Source organism: Ambystoma mexicanum, chromosome 2q, assembly GCF_040938575.1.
Source record: "Ambystoma mexicanum isolate Mex_15411 chromosome 2q, UKY_AmexF1_1, whole genome shotgun sequence".
In the NCBI taxonomy this organism is placed as follows: Eukaryota; Metazoa; Chordata; class Amphibia; order Caudata; family Ambystomatidae; genus Ambystoma; species Ambystoma mexicanum.
The window spans coordinates 1394659350-1394676390 of record NC_090924.1 but is presented as its reverse complement, the minus strand read 5'-3'; the positions used below and the strand labels follow the sequence as shown (position 1 = coordinate 1394676390).

Sequence of the window (17041 nt, the reverse complement as noted above, 5' to 3'; positions counted from 1 at the left end):
GTTGCACTGCGTAGTCTAGCTTCCAAGACAAACACGTTGCCCCTGAACTATCCACCCTCATATTGTTTCTGAATAAGATTATGTAGCGGGTGTGATAGTGCAAGTCCCAGTACGAGAGTAGATTGGTTGGACGGCAACTATTGCCAATGAATGTTTCCTCGTGATAGGATGGATACAAGGGATTCGATATTGTGGATCTCAGCGTAAGAGTAGGCAGGACTGCAGCGATTTCACATAAAACTGCTAATATCTTTCCATGGTAATGTATGGCGAGATGGCTATGCAGGGGGTTTGAAAGTGTGAATCCCAGTAGAAAACTAAGCAGATTTACCTGACGTCACATGCAACCGTGGCTGTTGTGGGTGCTGATGTGTGGTGAGATGGTTACAAAGGGCGAGCCACAGTACTCGAGTTGGTCAGCCTGCCGCGATTTCCTCTACTTGAGTATGACGGAGCGGGCATCATGACAATCGAGTATATAATATGTACAGGTAAGTTTTTGGTACACACCAGTAACCACATTTGCAGTTTGTGGAATCAGTCAAAACCCAAACAGAACCAAGAAGATGCCTCTTGAGTACTGGGTGCGCCCATGTTGTAAGAGGATGCAGCAGGGTTGTCCAACACCAGGACTCAAGGGCCAGATCGATGCTGTTTATTTAGGATACCCCTCATTAATAGTCATGAGACACATTTGCACACAATAATTCTGAATGTATGCACATTTTTCCTCATGATTATTAATGAGGGATACCGTCAAAACCCGTCAGGATTCTGGCCCTCAGGGCCCGGATTTGCCTGCGTTATACATTTTACTACAAAGTCACAAAATAAAGCCTGCAATGTCCCTCATATGTTCTGTTCAATGTGACAGCATTCTTAAGTAGAGTAGAGAGAAGCGATATTGTGTGACCGCTCTAGCAGGGCTCCCCCAGCCAATCCACATGATCCTTCATCAGGGATCCAATCATCAAACATTTTAACAATTTCCCATACAACCACCAATGTTTTGCATACTAATGTGGGGTGAGATGTTAATGCTCTATTTGCTAGAGTGAGTAGCAGTATAGGAATAGATTAGATTGCAGCAATTTCAAATGCAACCACCAATGTTGTGCATAATCATGTGGGGTCAGGTGTTAATTCTCGGTTTGCTAGATTTGCAGCATAAGAATAGATTAGAATGAAGCGACTTCACATGCAACCTCAAATGTTGTGCATACTAATGTGGGGTGAGAGGTTAATGCTCGGTTTGCTGGAGTGAGTTGCAGTTGACAAATAGATTAGATTGCAGCAATTTCAGATGCAACCGCCAATGCTAGGCATACTAATGTGAGGTGAGATGTTAATGCTCGGTTTGCTAGAGTGAGTTACAGTATAAGAATAGGTTAGATTGCAGCGAGATTGCAGCGATTTCACATGCAACCACCAATGTTGTGCATAATCATGTGGGATGAGATGTTAATGCTCGGTTTCCTGGAGTGAGTTGCAGTATACGAATAGATTAGGATGCAACGATCTCACATGCAACCACCAATGTTGTGCATACTAATGTGGGGTGAGATGTTAATGCTCAGTTTGCTAGAGTATAACAATAGATTAGATTGCAGCGAGATTGCAGCAATTTCACATGCATCCACCAATATTGTTGATATTAGAGCTCTTTGGGTAACACGCATGCAGTGGATGGGATGCAGAATAATTCGGACACCAAATAATCTAACCAACTCCGGAGGATGGCAAAGGTTTGCTGTGTTATTACCAATAGTCTAAAACAGGGAGTTACAACGGACATCAACACACGTTTGCTCAAGCTCTCAGCGAACTTTATAAAAAATCAGTTATGTAGTGAAAATTCATCATACGTGATATCATACTATGTGGAAAATAAGAAAAACCTACCAGGAGGTGTGATAGGCTCAAGGGGAACATCCAAGTATACTTTCTATAAAGGGTTGGGTTGTGATTGGATCTCTCCTGTCAGGTGGACAATTCGTGCCCGCCTCTATTGCAAGTCATCTTCAATACTATTAAGTACACAGTTTATCATTGGCTCTCAAACTATAAGGCCCATCGTTGTATGGCCCTCTAAGATTGGTTGACATGCTCGTGCCATGTCTGGAACATTCGGTTCACTTAGCAGCATGTAAGCTCATACCCATTTGCCAGGAGGTGGACTTGACTTTACCTCCCACCCAATTAGCCCAACGTTTCTCATCACCCCTGCCTTCTGCCATGAAGATTGCCTTTGAACTTGGCCTTGCAGTGTATTCTTGTTGCTGGGAATATAATGGAGTGCGAGCATGCACTATCGTTTGTTCAAGAACTCCAAACTCAACGCTATATCCATCCTTGGCTCACGTGACAGGAGACCACAATTTGGTCCATTTTGCAGTAATTAAATGTCTTAAATGAATAAACTTTGACACGCATGGTGTTCTTTCTTTGCACCTTAACAAGGGATGATTCAGCTTCTCATATTTGCTGCCTTCAAGAATAGATAACCAGTCTTGGCTGCCTTTAGCCTTGACACCAGGCCAGGCAACTTCGCCATTCAAGTCCGCAATCTCAGCTAATTCTTGCTGCAACACAGCTCTCAGCCTTTTTTCTCCATGGGTCTGGGCTCACTAAATTTATGACAGCGATGTCCAGTTTCTATACAATGGTGGCACCGCCTGCAGTCTATTCACTACGTATAGCCAGCTGCTAAGTTCACTTAGTCTACTTGTGTTGTGGCATCTGTACATTTATTGAACTAATTACATTTTCTGCAGCACGTCACACACATGCAATCTTCTTTTTGCATATGAAATGTTACTTGATTCTTTACTTTGGAATCAGTTTCGAAAAGGTTCATGCATTCTCTTCAGCCAGTTTTTTCTGAGCATCACGTTCATCTCTTGTGACGTCACCAGCGCCTCTTTCTCTCATTTTCACATTTCTTCAGGGAGTTCCTCCCTCAGATTGTCATCTCTTTGGGAATACATTTGATAGGGTTTTCTCAGGTGGTACCTTCTTTCAAATATTCACTGTGGTATGGTCACAACTGCTAGTGTCAAGCATGGCACAATCTCAGGTTTCCAACATAAAGGAGGTAGTTGGGTGGGATTACCTGCAGAGTCATGCAGCTGCTGCTCTGTACTCCCCCCTCTGGTCGAGTCCTCAACCACCTCCTCACCGGTTTCCACATCTTGATATTTTCTCTTGAAGAAGTGCTTCTTCTGAGTCCAGAACTTCATCACCCCCTTCAGGGTGCCAGCTGATTTGACATGTTCATCCACACTCCAGGTCGTATAGCTGCACTGTCCATTTGGAGTACAATAGGCCCATCGTCCCACATACTTCTTATGATTCTTTGGATACAGAAACTTTGTTCTCTCAGGTGCAATGATGCTGGCCTCTATACATTTTAGGACATCTTTATCTGTCAATTCCTTGGGTCAAAACCCTGATACGACATTGATCATTGACTACTGCCTTCTTTGCTGTCTTCTTTAACTGTGCAATTATTGTCTTGATCACACGGAATCCGAAAATCACCATGAGTAATAGTGCTCCAATATACTTGAAGATGTTTGCCGTTCACTGCGGAATCCAAGAGAATAGGGACGCAAACCAGCTGTCATCTGCAATTTCCTCTGTCTCGTCTGTCAACTGAGTATGCAGATTTGTCAATAGCGGTATGGCCTCTATCAAGGTCCCATTCTCTTCATCATGAGAATGTATGAATGTGCAACATGATGGCCCAATTTTGGCACAAACTCCTCCTTCTATTGCTGTGATCAGGTCAAGGACATATCTGTTCTGTAGGGTCATCAGTCGTATGGCCCTCAACTCTTCCTTGATAGCATTGAATCCCTTTGCAGTGGTGTTAATTGTCTGCAGAAGCTCCCATCTGGTAATTTTCAACCATTTGGCATTGCCAATCAGCTGGATCCCAGGCATGAAGATAGTTGTGACTATCGAAGCAGTCTGGTTGAACAACCTGTGCTCGTAAGTAATGGCCTCAAATTCTTCTACTGACTTAGCTGAAAAGTAGTTCTCTCTTCTGGTTCGATTGAGAAAGTCATGTGCGCTTCTCTTTCTCAAATGGGCATCTACTTATTTTCCAAATTCTCCAATGTACAGGTCACTTTGAGGAATCACTAATGCTGGAGCATGGACGAGCACCAAAGAACACGTTCCTCCCAAATCCTTGGGCAACTTCATGTAGGCTCTGGGCCCACAAGCCCAAGAACGGCCGTCCCTGCTCTCATTCTGGAAATGTGAACTGTAGTTTTGCAGCCTTTGTTATCTCCCACATGATTTATTTCTTCTCTTCGAAAGCACAATGTTGCATTCGCCAATGGAAGCACCGTCATTGGACCTGATTCATTTTCTACTCATTTCAACAGTTTGGCATGCTTTGCCCATGACTTCAAACACCCATTGTTTTTTCTCTGTACCTCTTGCACATATTTTGACTTTAATAGATGAGCTTCACAAGACTTCAGTCCTCCCCATCCTTTCTTGGACTTCACTTGCCCGTAGACTAGGACGTGAGTTTGTTCCAACATCTAGGTGTTCCAGCTATCTCTGTTATAATAGGGCATTCCATTATTTTCACATCTTTCACGACTACCTCTTCCTGTCCATTTGCGGAATACACAAGCATCTTGGCTCCCATCGAGGTTGCTACTGTGATGTCTTGATATAATCATCCTGCAATGGAAATGACCATTTCGAGCTCCATTGCAAAGTGGCCCAACTTCTCTGAAATTATCCTCTGGTCATGCATGCTGCAAGATGAACAAGGCATCTGGCATCGTGTTCGGGAATTTCTCTGGAAATTAAAGTTTGTTCTTTCCCCCACAACTTTCATGCGTTGATACCACGTATGCTGCATTGTCTAGATAGGTAATTGTCCCCTCATTATCTTCCTTTGCACTTCTCTTATGTCTTCCATATGGAAAAGCTGTGTAATACTCACAAAGCAAATTAAAAGCATTCTCCTGTAGGGAGGACCTTGGGTGCCTCTATGGCAGTGGAAGTAAATAAATCAAACCCAGTTCTCCCTCTAGGGAGAACCTTAGTGGCCTCTGTGTCAGTGGAAGTAAGTAAAGAAAAGGCAGCTGCTGTAGTGGGGGGAACCAAAAGGGCCTCTGTCTTAGTAAAAGTACTAATGTGATTGAGACTGTGAAAGAGGAGAAATAGAAAGACAAAGGGCCTCATTACACGGACGGCGGTAAGGGTTTACCGATATCGGTAAGGGCACCGGTACCGGTAAACCCTTACTGCCTTACTACGAGGTCCCTTTGCGGGTAGGTACTTTAACGCCTGCTGTTTAGCAGGCATTAAAAACCAACCCGCAAAGGGACCAGGGTGCTAATTACGGTACCACAATTTGCAGCACCGTAATTAGCTCCTTCCCCATTCCCATAGAGCCCTATGGGGCAAAAATGGGAATGGGGAAGGGCAATGGGGGAAGGGGGAATTACCGCCCCGCCAACCTTGGAATAGGGCGATAATTCCCCTTTCCACCAAGGCGGTGCCGGTATTTTACCGGCATGGACCAAGGTCCTAAAAGCACCTTGGTCCTCCGCCTACCGTGTAATGAGGCCGAAAGAGTCACTTCTACTCCTAGATGGAGGTGTAAGAGACGTTCTCAATCGCCGCCCTTTTACTAGCTCATGAAGGGTGAGGTGATGGTCTGAACCAGTCTTATTCTGAGAGGAATATGAAGCTAAGGGTAGGCAATATAGTCACCCCTTTTTCAAAGTCAATTTACTAAAGGCAATCCTTTCTTTAAGGAGGCCGTTTAGTCCCTCGCATACATGTTCGCTTGCGGGTCATAAGTAGAAGAAAATGTGTCCTTTATATTCAGTAGAAGCCCTATTTGTTTGAATACCTCATTAACAAAATGTGACCCATTGTTGGATCTCCGCACTTCACACCTTCACACATACCCCATCTTGAAAAAACTTCACATACTAAAGGTTAAACTGCGCAAGTGGCATCAGGGTGTGTGCACAGACCCGCCTCAATCCACCTGAAGAAGGGACACACCACCACTAACAGATATCTATATTCATTACACACCTGCAGCACCTCGACATAGTCGATATGTAAATACTGAAACAGACCATTCGGTCGAGGCATTACTCCTCTAATTCTTCTCAGTATATGCAACGTATTCCAACAAATTCATAATAAACCAGTCTTCCACAATTGTAGCAGCAAGACTCTCCCTAATTACATGCGCAGTGTAATGCAGTTGTTCAAGTGCAACATTTGATAAAGCTACTGGGATCACTGGCTTTTCAGTGCTATCTTGTCGCCATAATGCTTCTGTGGTGGCTAAAGAACAACCCCTTCATTTCCATAATTCGTACTTGCCCTGCGGTGCACTCCCTTGGATCTCCACTAGTTGGATTATAGATCATTTATAAGTCCTTCTTGCACTAACAAGGTTGTAACTACTTTCTCCTTAATATTCTCGGTATCAATTCTTGAAATATCTGGAGAATATGCAACCATTGTGGCTTCTTTGTGTGCGGCTTCATTCCCGCAAGAGATAAAATCTGTTTGCTTAGTGTGAGCTGTGCACTTAACGACCACTATGAGCACTGGGAGTTTTAGTGCTTTAATAAGCCTGTCCAATAAGGATGCGTGCTGCAATGGAGTGCCGTCCGCATAGAGGTAGCCCCTCCTTTTCCAACACGCTAACCCTGTATGTACGGTTGACGTCACATAGGCAGAGTCACTGTACACTGTCACCTCCTGTCCTTCCTGTTTCTCGAGTGTGATAATGAGCGCTACTAATTCTGCTGCTTGCGCTGAAAAATGAGAGGGTAGCCTTGCACTTGCTATAACTTCAAATTCTCCATTTAATGTTTGTCTCCCTACTGCGATGCCTGAATACCTTTCCCCACTAGTCTGATCAACTTTCGAAGAACCATCAATAAAGAGAATTTACCCTCCCACCAAAGCATTTTCCTTTTATTTGGGGTATATCATCATAAAGTTCAATACAATTAGCACAGTCATGTACATGATCACCTTATTCTACTGGCTCAGCTATAAACATGGCAGAGTTCACTATTTTACATCTTACAATCTTGATTGTTGGACTCGAAATCATTAACTTATAAGCAGAAGCTCTTTGAGATGTTAATGTGCCTTTGGGTTTCTCTAAAATGGCAAATAGAGCATGGTCCACGAAGAGAGTCATAGAGGAACCCATCACAATACTTTTAGAATTCTCAATTGCCAACGCAGTGGCTGCTAATGACTGTTCGTAAGGGAAGTGTCCTCTCATTACTGGGTCTAAAATCCCACTGTAATATGCTAAAAGCTTGTACCCCAATGTAGTTCTGTGTGTAAGCACTTCTATCATGACTGTCCCATTTCTGCGTGAAAATAAATCCAATTCCATGGCATCATTGGGAATTCCCAAAACAAGGGCCGTACAAATAGCTTTTTTCAATTCCTCAAACCCTTCCTCCCTTTCTCCAGTTCATTCTATTTTTACTTTGTCCACGTATTTTTTAAAGCTTGCAAAAGGGGTCTTGTGTACGAACTGTAATCAAACATCCAGGCTCTAACATAGTTGCATAGCCCCAAAAACTGCTGCATCTGTTTCACTGAATTTGGCTTTGAGGTTTTCATAATCGATTCAGCTCTTTCAGTTGTCACTTTCTTTTCTTCATGTGAAATCAACTGCTGTATGTTTAACACCTCTTCTTGGCAGTATTGTAAATTCTCTTTGTCTACTTTGTATCCCTTGTCTGCTAGAAAAGTCGTCTACTGAATAGAATCTTGTCTGCACCCGGCTGCAAATTAAAATGTCTTCCACGTACTGTATCACCGCACTCTTAAGATCAATATTGCCAAAATCCATCTGTAGGACTCTGTTAAAGATCGATGGGGACTCACAGTACCCCTGGGGCAAATTAGTATGTTTCAGTTGAGTTTGATGGAACGTAAAGGAAGCAAGTCTTGCAACAGGATCAAGAAAAACACATTTTTCAAATCCATCACAGTGAAATATCGAGCTACCACTGGGATACTGCAAAATATCATCGCCGGATTAGGATCTACAGTAAACTTTTTCTCTACAATCTGATTAATCGGTCTCACATCTTGTATGAATCTCCACGACCCTTGTTTAGATTTTGTTAATCAGATAAACTGCAGTGTTACACGACGATTCCGATGGCACCTGAATTCCTTGTTTCATTAGAGCCTTCATAGTCTGAAATATACCTTAATCATCCTCTCAAGACATGGGGTACTGTTTTGCTCGAGGTAAAATTGCTCTTGGCTTCAGCTTTATTTTGACTTCCCCCTATTCCCTTTAGTAAAACTACGTCATAAGGGCCTGTGGTCCAAATGACACTTGGCACCTTCTCCAAGTCCTCCTGAAAAAATGTTGGACACTGCCGCATTATCACCATTCGCTGTGGAACTTCCCTCTTTTCTATCCTTAACCAGTATGTGATTCTCATAAAGAACACCACTTCATCATCTGTTTGGTCTTCCCTGAATATGTTGTCATCTATAATGTCAGTCAATCTGCAGCCTTCCTCGAGACCTATTTCTGTTCTCTGTGGTCTGCACTCAACACCTACACCTTCAAGCATTGACATTTCCATTCATACTGTGGCTGCTTCCAATTCTATAGGGATAGTCTGTCCTCTCTGTTCACCCATAGATATTCGCAGTCTAAATAAAAACTTGTCAGGTATCCTCAAAATTTTTCCCACTAAGCCAGGTAGCCATGTCAGTAGAATGCTCACCCCATATAGATGGGACGCCTCACAGAGCCACTTGCCCTGTGAACACCAGTATGAATTCACCCACATTTAAATAGTGCATTCCCAGAGTGGAACACACTATTTCTTGATCAGTGAATGAAATCGCCCTGTTAAGTTTTGTAATGAAATCTCTTCCCAAAATGTTAACTGTCGTGAATATAACAAAGGAACAGACATGTCACACTCTCCTATAGAGACTGGTAATTGATCGCTTAAAGGAACTCAACTTTTAGCTCTAGAGAACCCTTGAGCATTCATGGCAATCCCCAACATTGGATATTTTCACTCTCGTATGCATGAACGAGTAACCCCAGTGTCTACTAAAAAAGAAAAAGATTTGCCTCCTTTTGTCACATTGACCCTTGGTTCCTCTTGGGGGCCTGGCTGCACAGATAGAACTGAACACATCAAGTCACCCTGTGAGCTCTCCTATTGTGGGTACAGGCTCATACCTGTCCCTGTGAATGGGTTTCCTCCTACCACAGTGACACCTCCTATTCTGGGTGTCAATACCTGTCCTGTGTCTGCATACTGCTGTGTCTGCATAGGGGCTTGTTGTGACAGCCCTTGTGGCAGATTCCTTTGCACACACTCTTGCGGCTGTACCTGCTGCACTCGCTGCACTTGTGTCTGATACACTGTGTGATCTTAGGCAAATCCTTCCCCAGTTTGTGTGCTATATGGTGGAGGATAAGCTGTCCCCTCCTCTTTATAATTGGCCATTCTCTACATTCCCTTGGATCCCACATATGCGCACAATGTGCCCTGTCATCCCACAAGCCCAACATACTGGGGCTGCCCGTCTAACAGGTCCCCCTTGGCTAAAACATCCCTGGGTGCTCTGGTTCTCATTCTATGTATTCTGAAACCCACCTTGATTATTTTGGAACCCCCTCTTTCTCTATAGGCCCATACATCTGCCTCGTGGCATGAACACATATCACCATGGTCCATCGGGCACTGATTACTCACCTGTCATGTATCCATTGCTTCCTGCATTCCCAATCCTTCTCTGCTTTTCAATACCACCCTTTTATGGCAAATTTTTGAAAATTGATTCTGAACTAACTTGGCTTCCTTGATTTTTCTAGTCTCATCTTTCTTCCTATTTTTCTCTTGTAACAACCGACAGTGATGCACTATCATCGACTGTATCTCAGGCCACAGTTTTGCTTCCATCCCCACTTGTTTCTTCATCTGTCTCTGTACTGGTTCAGGCAACCCCTTACATAAAATGTGGTAAAATAATTCCACCGTTCTTTCCCACAGCTCGCGAGTTTCAAGCTGCCATTTCTCTTGAATCACTGAATGTAAGCAATAGGGTCTTCATCTTCCTTCATCTTACGTGTCATAATTGAACGAATGTCTGATGTATAAGAATACTGTACACTGACAGCCCTTCATAAGTCTGATCTACAATTATTAAACAGCGCTCCATCATGTGCTGTGTTTTGTGCTGTCACACTTGAATATTCTGCTCTCCTCCATATGTCAACACCTCTCTCCCCAAGAATAGCTGCCAGGAGCCCCTTCATGTCCCCTGTGGCCTGTGTATTTCCTCCTGTCATTTTTTTCTAACTCATATATCCATTTTGCGGCGCCCGCGGTCAAACTCTGGAGCTTACACCTTAAATTAGCCTTATCCATCAGCGGCCATGGAATATACTGTGGTCTTGCTCCCCCTTTTTCCAATAAGGGAAACTGCGTAAACCCCAACCTACAATCGGCTCCCATTGTTAGTCTATCAATTGCAGGGACGATCGTCCCTGTCCGACTTCTTGCCGGTAGTGACCTTAATCTGCTCATGTATGGCAGTGATTCTCCCTTCTCACTATGCGATCATCCTCGAGGACGCTCTAGACATGGTATGGGATCTGGTGTCCTATCCTTAGATTGTTCCATATCGGACCATCTTACTTTATCTAATTGCAAGCTTCCTTCGGGGGCGCATGCGCTCCTTGCTCCTACCTCGAAGATGGACTCTTTCTTCATCTGACATTTCTTGTCCCCAACTAGTGTGACTATTCTCCCCTTCACTTTTTTTAGGTTTAGTCTGCTTAAGGACAACACTCTATGTTCGAAATGCTAGGGATTGATCCGTCTTCCCTCGACTTCCATAGTTGCTACCTCCTTTTAGTTCCTGATAAACCTTATCGATCCTTTCCCCGATGCTTCCAGCATCAAAGTTTTCTTCTACCAATATTACTCTAGACACCACTGATGTTGCTTCCTTTATCAGAAGGAACTCTTCTGTTCTGTCCCATCGTATTGCTGGGCTTGGCTCTACTGGCTCCTTTTGAATGACACTGGTATCGAGACCCTGCTGTTTTCTCCCTCGTTCTATTTCTTCATCGCGTTCTCTTTGTTTTCTCGCCTCCCATCTTATTCTGTCTTCCACTTGCCTTTGTTCTTTTCTCCTTACTCCCCTTTTTCCTCTTCTTCCCTTTGTCTCTGTATTCTTTTGTCCCTTAATGTCTGCACTTCCTCCTCTTCTCTCTCCCTTTCTCTATTGCCACTATCTTCTATCACTCTCTGTCTATTGTCATATCTTCTTTGTTCTTCTGCCTGTTCTTCTTTTCTTTTTTCTCCTCTTGATATATCTGTTCTCTTTGCTCCCTGTTCTTCCTTTTCTGCTCATCTTCTTTCTGTCTCTTCTCTTGTTCTCTGTCCCTTTTTTCTTGTTTGTCCTTATCTTCTCTTTGCCTAACTTCCTCAATGCTTTTCCCATCAATTGTGAGTAATATCTGCCCACCCATCCATTCGTTCTGCACGAGCTCTACCGCATCAGCTTTATCCTTCTCTCCTTTCCATCTTTTGATCTCTCTTTCTATTTCTGCCGATATAGTCGTTCGCTCACTCTTTTCTTCTTTGTCTTGTAAGATCTTTCAGATCTCTTCTGTTCTCTTATTCCCCTCTGGACTAGCATCACTGCTATAAGTGGGCGGTTCGTACATTGGGTTACTATACCCTGTCACCTCCTTTAAAGGGTACAACCCTATTTCTTCCATGCTACAGCCTCTTTCTTCAGGTGAGTTAAGGGGAGGAGGGCTCAACACCGTCCTCCTTTAGCTGACTAAGCATCTACTCCTCAGGTGGTGGATCATCTCTCTCTTCCGCGTCCATATTCCAGAGCTCTAGAATAGCTAACCTCTTCTCTAATTTCTTCCCCATGTATGCAGCGTGCAAGTATGTGGTCATGTGTTGCAATACCGCTTTTGAAAGTGATCCCCCTTGTGGCAATGGCATGAACATTTTATCTGCCATGCCTTTTACCCATTCCACACAATATACTCTTTGAGCTTGGGCATGTGCTTTGGCAGTGTCTTGCATAAGTGCATCAGAGGAGTGTCTCCCATTATGACAAGTTTCAATTGACTGTCAATATTACCAGATTTATAAAAGACCCTAAGTACTTTTGCGTAAATCAGCACTTTTTCAACTCTTTTAAAACTACATGAGCGTGCACCATCGATCGCCGCTCAAGCCTCTAATTTCTCAATGAGTTATCTCTACCTCTGGATTGTTACCAACCACATCACTAAGGTAATCACTATAGCTTCCTCAACTTTTTCTGAATGACTTCACAACTTTTATTGCTCTTTGATATTTCTATTCAGCAATCATACAGACTAGTCGACTTTACACATTTAATAAACACTGTGATCACCTTTTCCTTTCTCACATTTTTTTAGTGCCCTATACAAGGTTTGAGACATCACCTTACATGAATCTGCTCATGCGTTATATTTTTCTGCTCTACCCACGTTAAGATTTGAGATGTCTCCTTCTGAATTCCCTTGAGTTAGGACCCTAAGCGCTATTCTTCTTCACACAATATTTCCTGTTACTCAAAAATTATCACAACCCCATCCACTTAATTTGCCATTACCCTTAGTCTACTCGCCATTTCTTCATTATTCGACTCGAGGCCTTCGGTATCAACTCCTCCTCCAATCGACTATTTCGCCTTCTGTTGGCAGAGCACCTGTGTAAACCGGGCAGGGATTTCATCAAAGAGGGACCTGCCCACTGTCTCGGGTTCTTTTTGCAAGTTTATTTCTATTCGGCCACTCACCACAGGAATCCCTGCGACCTTCCGGCTAATAGCAAAGGATGCCCAATCGTCGGAAACTCTGGAGACAACCTCATTTGGATCTTTTAACCATCCGCAGTGCTACCACTTGAGCTTAGAGCCCTTTTGGTAACACGCATGCAGTGGATGGGGATGCAGAATAACTCTGACAACAAATAATCAAACCAACTCAGGAAGATGGCAAAGTTTTCCTGTTTTATTATCAATACTCTAAAACATGGAGCTAAAACAGACATCAACGGACATTTGCTCAAGCTCTCTGTGCGCCGTACTAAAAATCTCAGTTATATAGTGAACATTTGTCATACGTGACGTCATACTATGTGGCAAATAAGACAAAACTACGAGGAGTTGTGATAGGCTCAAGGAGAACATCTAAGTATACTTTCTATATGGGGTTGGCTGTGATTGGATCTCTACTGTCAGGTGGATAACTGATGCCCACCTCTAGTGCAAGTCGTCTTCAACACTATTTATTGCACAGTTTATCATTGGCTCTCAAACTATAAGTCCCTTTGTTATATGGCCCTCTACAATTTGTTGGCATGCTCATGCCATGTCTGGAACATTGAGTTCACTTAGCAGCACGTAAGCTCATACCCAGGTGCCAGGAGGTGGACTTGACTTTACCTCCTCACCCAATTAGCCCAATGTCTCTCATCGCCCATGCAGTCTGCCATGAAGATTGTCTTTGAACTTGGCCTTGCAGTGTATTCTTGTCTCTGGGAATATAAGGGAGTGCAAGCGCGCACTATCGCTTATTCTAGAACTCCAAGCTCAACTCTATTTCCATCCTTGGCTCACGTGACAGGAGACCACGATTTGGTCCTTTTTGCAGTAATTAAATGTCTTAAATGAATAAACGTTGGCATGCATGGTGTTTTTCCTTTACACCTTAACACGGGATGATTCAGCTTTTCACATTTGCGGCCTTCAAGAATAGATAACCAGTCCTGGCTGCCTTTAGCCTTTACATCAGGCCAGAAAACATTGCCATTCAAGTCCGCAATCTCAGCTAATTCTTGCTGGGACACATCTCCCGGCCTTTCTTCTCCATGGGTCTGGGCTCACTAAATATATGACACTGATGTCCAATTTCTATACAATGCCTGCTCTGCCTGCAGTCTGTTTACTACTTATAGCCAGCTTCTAAGTTTACTTAGTCTACTTGCATTGCGGCATCTGTACATTTATTGAACGAACTGCATTTTCTGCAGCGCGTCACACACATGCAATCTTCATTTCTCATATTAAAGTTTACTCGATTCTTTACTTCGTCATCAGTTTCTATAAGGTTCATGAATTCTCTTCTGCCAGTCTTCTCTGTGTGTCACGTTCGTCTCTTGTGACGTCACCAGCTCCTCTTTCTCTCATTTTCATATTTCTTCAGGGAGTTCCTCGCTCAGATTGTCATCTCTCTGGGAATACACTTGATAGGGTTTTCTCAGGGGGTACCTTCTTTCAAATATTCACTCTGGTATGGTCACAACTGCTGGTGTCAAGCATGGCACAATCTCAGGTTTCTAACATACAGGAGGTAGGGAGTCAGGATTACCAGCAGAGGCCTGCAGCTGCTCCTCTATACTGTGCGTCCTAATGTGGGTTGAGATGCTAATACTCAGTTTGATAGAGTGAGTTGCTGTATAACAATAGATTAGATTCCAGCGAGATTGCCGCGATTTCAAATGCAACTACCGATGTTGTGCATACTCATGTGAGGTGAGATTTTAATGCTCGGTTTGCTGGAGTGATTTTCAGTATACGAACAGATTAGATCACAGCGATTTCACATGCAACTACCAATGTTGTGAATACTCATGTGGAGTGAGATGTTAATGCTCGGTTTGCTATAGTGAGCTGCAGTATAAGAATAGATCAGAATGCAGCTAGATTGCACTCATTTCACATGCAACCACCAATGTTGTGGTTGCTAATGTGTGGCCAGATGGTTATAAAGGAGATTTGCTAGTGTGAGTCACAGTAGAAAAGAACTACAACAATTTAATGTGCAATCATTCATTGTGTGGGTTATTTTGTGTAGCAAGAGGCTTACATAGCAGGTCTGATAGAGTGGGGCACTGTTTAAGGGTAGGTTGGACTGATAAGATTTGATATGCAACCACGAATGTGCTGGATGCTTAAGTGTAGCGAGAGGGTTGTGTTGTCAATTCAGTATTCTGCTCGGCCGTAGAAGAGTAGGTGGGCTCGGGAGCCAGGGGCATTAAAATGCAACTTCTTTTTTGTGACATTTGCCCAAAGCATCAGTTTATACTGTTATGATTCATTTGTAAAATACAAATAACCATTGCTTGTTTTTTGCTTCCTTAGGTAAATACCTTAACGCAGGAGGTCTCGCAGCTGGGCAGGGATATGAAGAACGTGATCAACCTCCTGGAGAACTTATTGGCTGCACAGAAACCAACGGGGTATTGCCCCACATATGGCACAACGATCGGGTCCCCGGTGGAGGGATTACAGTCCATGGCATGGACTACGCATCAACCCTATATGCACCAGGAGTCGGGCACGGTGACTTGCACCAAAACACAGCTCTACCAGGGCTCCACCGTGTCTGACATTTGGCACATGGACCCTTCCTCGGTGGGAAGCAGCCCCCAGAGACCCGAGTGCGAGCTCCAAGATGCAATGGACGGTGAACTCTACTACACAACAGGTTTGGGCTACTCCCCGTCGCATTACCAGGTCATCCAGACGAACCAACTGCCCTACCTGAGGTGCACGTCGCCCCTCTCCGACGCCACCTTGACCCCGCTGCAGTCGATCTCGGCCACCCTCTCGCCCTCCATCTACTCTTCCTCAGAGACTTCGTCGCTGCAGCTGGTGCTACCCAGCCGGTCGGAGGAAGGCTTCAGCCAGGGGGCCATCACTTCGCTTAGCCTTGAAAATTTGCCGGGTTCCTGGGACCTGGAGGGGAGCACGGGATACACCGCGCAATCCCCAGACAATTACCCCTTACAGATTGTGAGCAGCACAATGGATTACAAAGACGAGAAAACCATAGACGTGTAATGATAGGTGTCTCAGTGGGACTCGAAGCATGTTCGGCAGCTGCCTGATTTCAGACGTATACAGCATGACTGCAGTGTTTTGTCTCTGCCTATCAGGGAATTGCAAATAAAAAGGAGGCTCGAGAGCTTGTAGGAGGCAGGTTGCCAATTCGATATTGCACACGCTGCTTTCCAGAAGCATGTGGAAAGTGTTTTCTATAGAGATGTGGTCTTTTGGGGTTGGGTGGCCGGGCTGTGTTTTGTAAGCTCGCCATTGGGCGGCCAGAAGACTCAGACAAAAGAGCGCCATGAAGGCCTTTGGCGGCAGGATGTCGGGCGCCATTGTTGTCTGAAGAAAAAGCCATCCCCACCCGGGCGTCTGGTCGTCTACGGCAGACAATGCCCCCCAGCGCACTGTGTGCATCAGGTGACCCCCCCCCCCGACCCCCGCTGGCTCTAGTGCCCAGGCGGACGGAGGGAAAACAGGCCAGAGACCTTAGTCGCTGCATGTCGTCCACCGTGGGGACCCTCCCCTCCGAGAGCTGACAGGCCGGTGGTCTGTTGTTGCACGTTAGCTGTCATGTAAATGAAACCTCTCTAATTTATTTATCAGAGACACAAATGCTATTTTTATATACTTGGTATGAAATATGTATTTAAACTATTTAAAATTATTTATAAAGCAAAACAAAAAAGACGAAAAGGTTGCTGTGTTTTCTGGTGCCATTCGAATGGGTGTGGGGGCATTGCGAAGAGTGTGTGTGATGCAGGAAATGGAAGCAGCGAAGACCAGTGGTGTTCAATATAGTCTCAAGCTTTACTCTTCCGTTCTATGCACGGTGCCTTCTTCCATGTGTTCCATTTTATAGCTCAGGGTTTGCACATAGTGTGCACTGATCCCATCAACATGAGTGGCGCTGCAGACAACGCAACGGAACATTTGGATTTCAAAATCGCATCACTAAACGTCACGGTAAGTTATTTTCTTAGAAGAATAATTGCTGTCGGGTAAGTCTTATTAGGCAAACCTTTTGATGCAATTTAGCTCCTCAGTTCCCCGGTGACTTTTAGAAACTGTTCAATTTGACAGGAGTATCTGGCCAGTTCGACCGGCCCTTCAGAGTAACATTCTCAAGGGCTCCGGG

General features: G+C 44.2%; 1 protein-coding gene across 2 annotated transcripts in view; it reads left to right on the top strand.

Annotated features, from left to right (window-relative positions):
• The window catches only part of KCNH8 (potassium voltage-gated channel subfamily H member 8), a 1879819-nt gene extending 1863220 nt beyond the window's left edge, over window positions 1-16599 (top strand). For both annotated transcript variants that reach the window (XM_069648885.1, XM_069648884.1), the window contains one exon: window positions 15217-16599. In XM_069648885.1, coding sequence (XP_069504986.1) covers window positions 15217-15918 — 702 coding nt within the window. In that variant the 3' untranslated portion in view covers window positions 15919-16599. The remainder of the gene's footprint in view (window positions 1-15216) is intronic.
• Window positions 16600-17041: the final 442 nt, after the last annotated feature.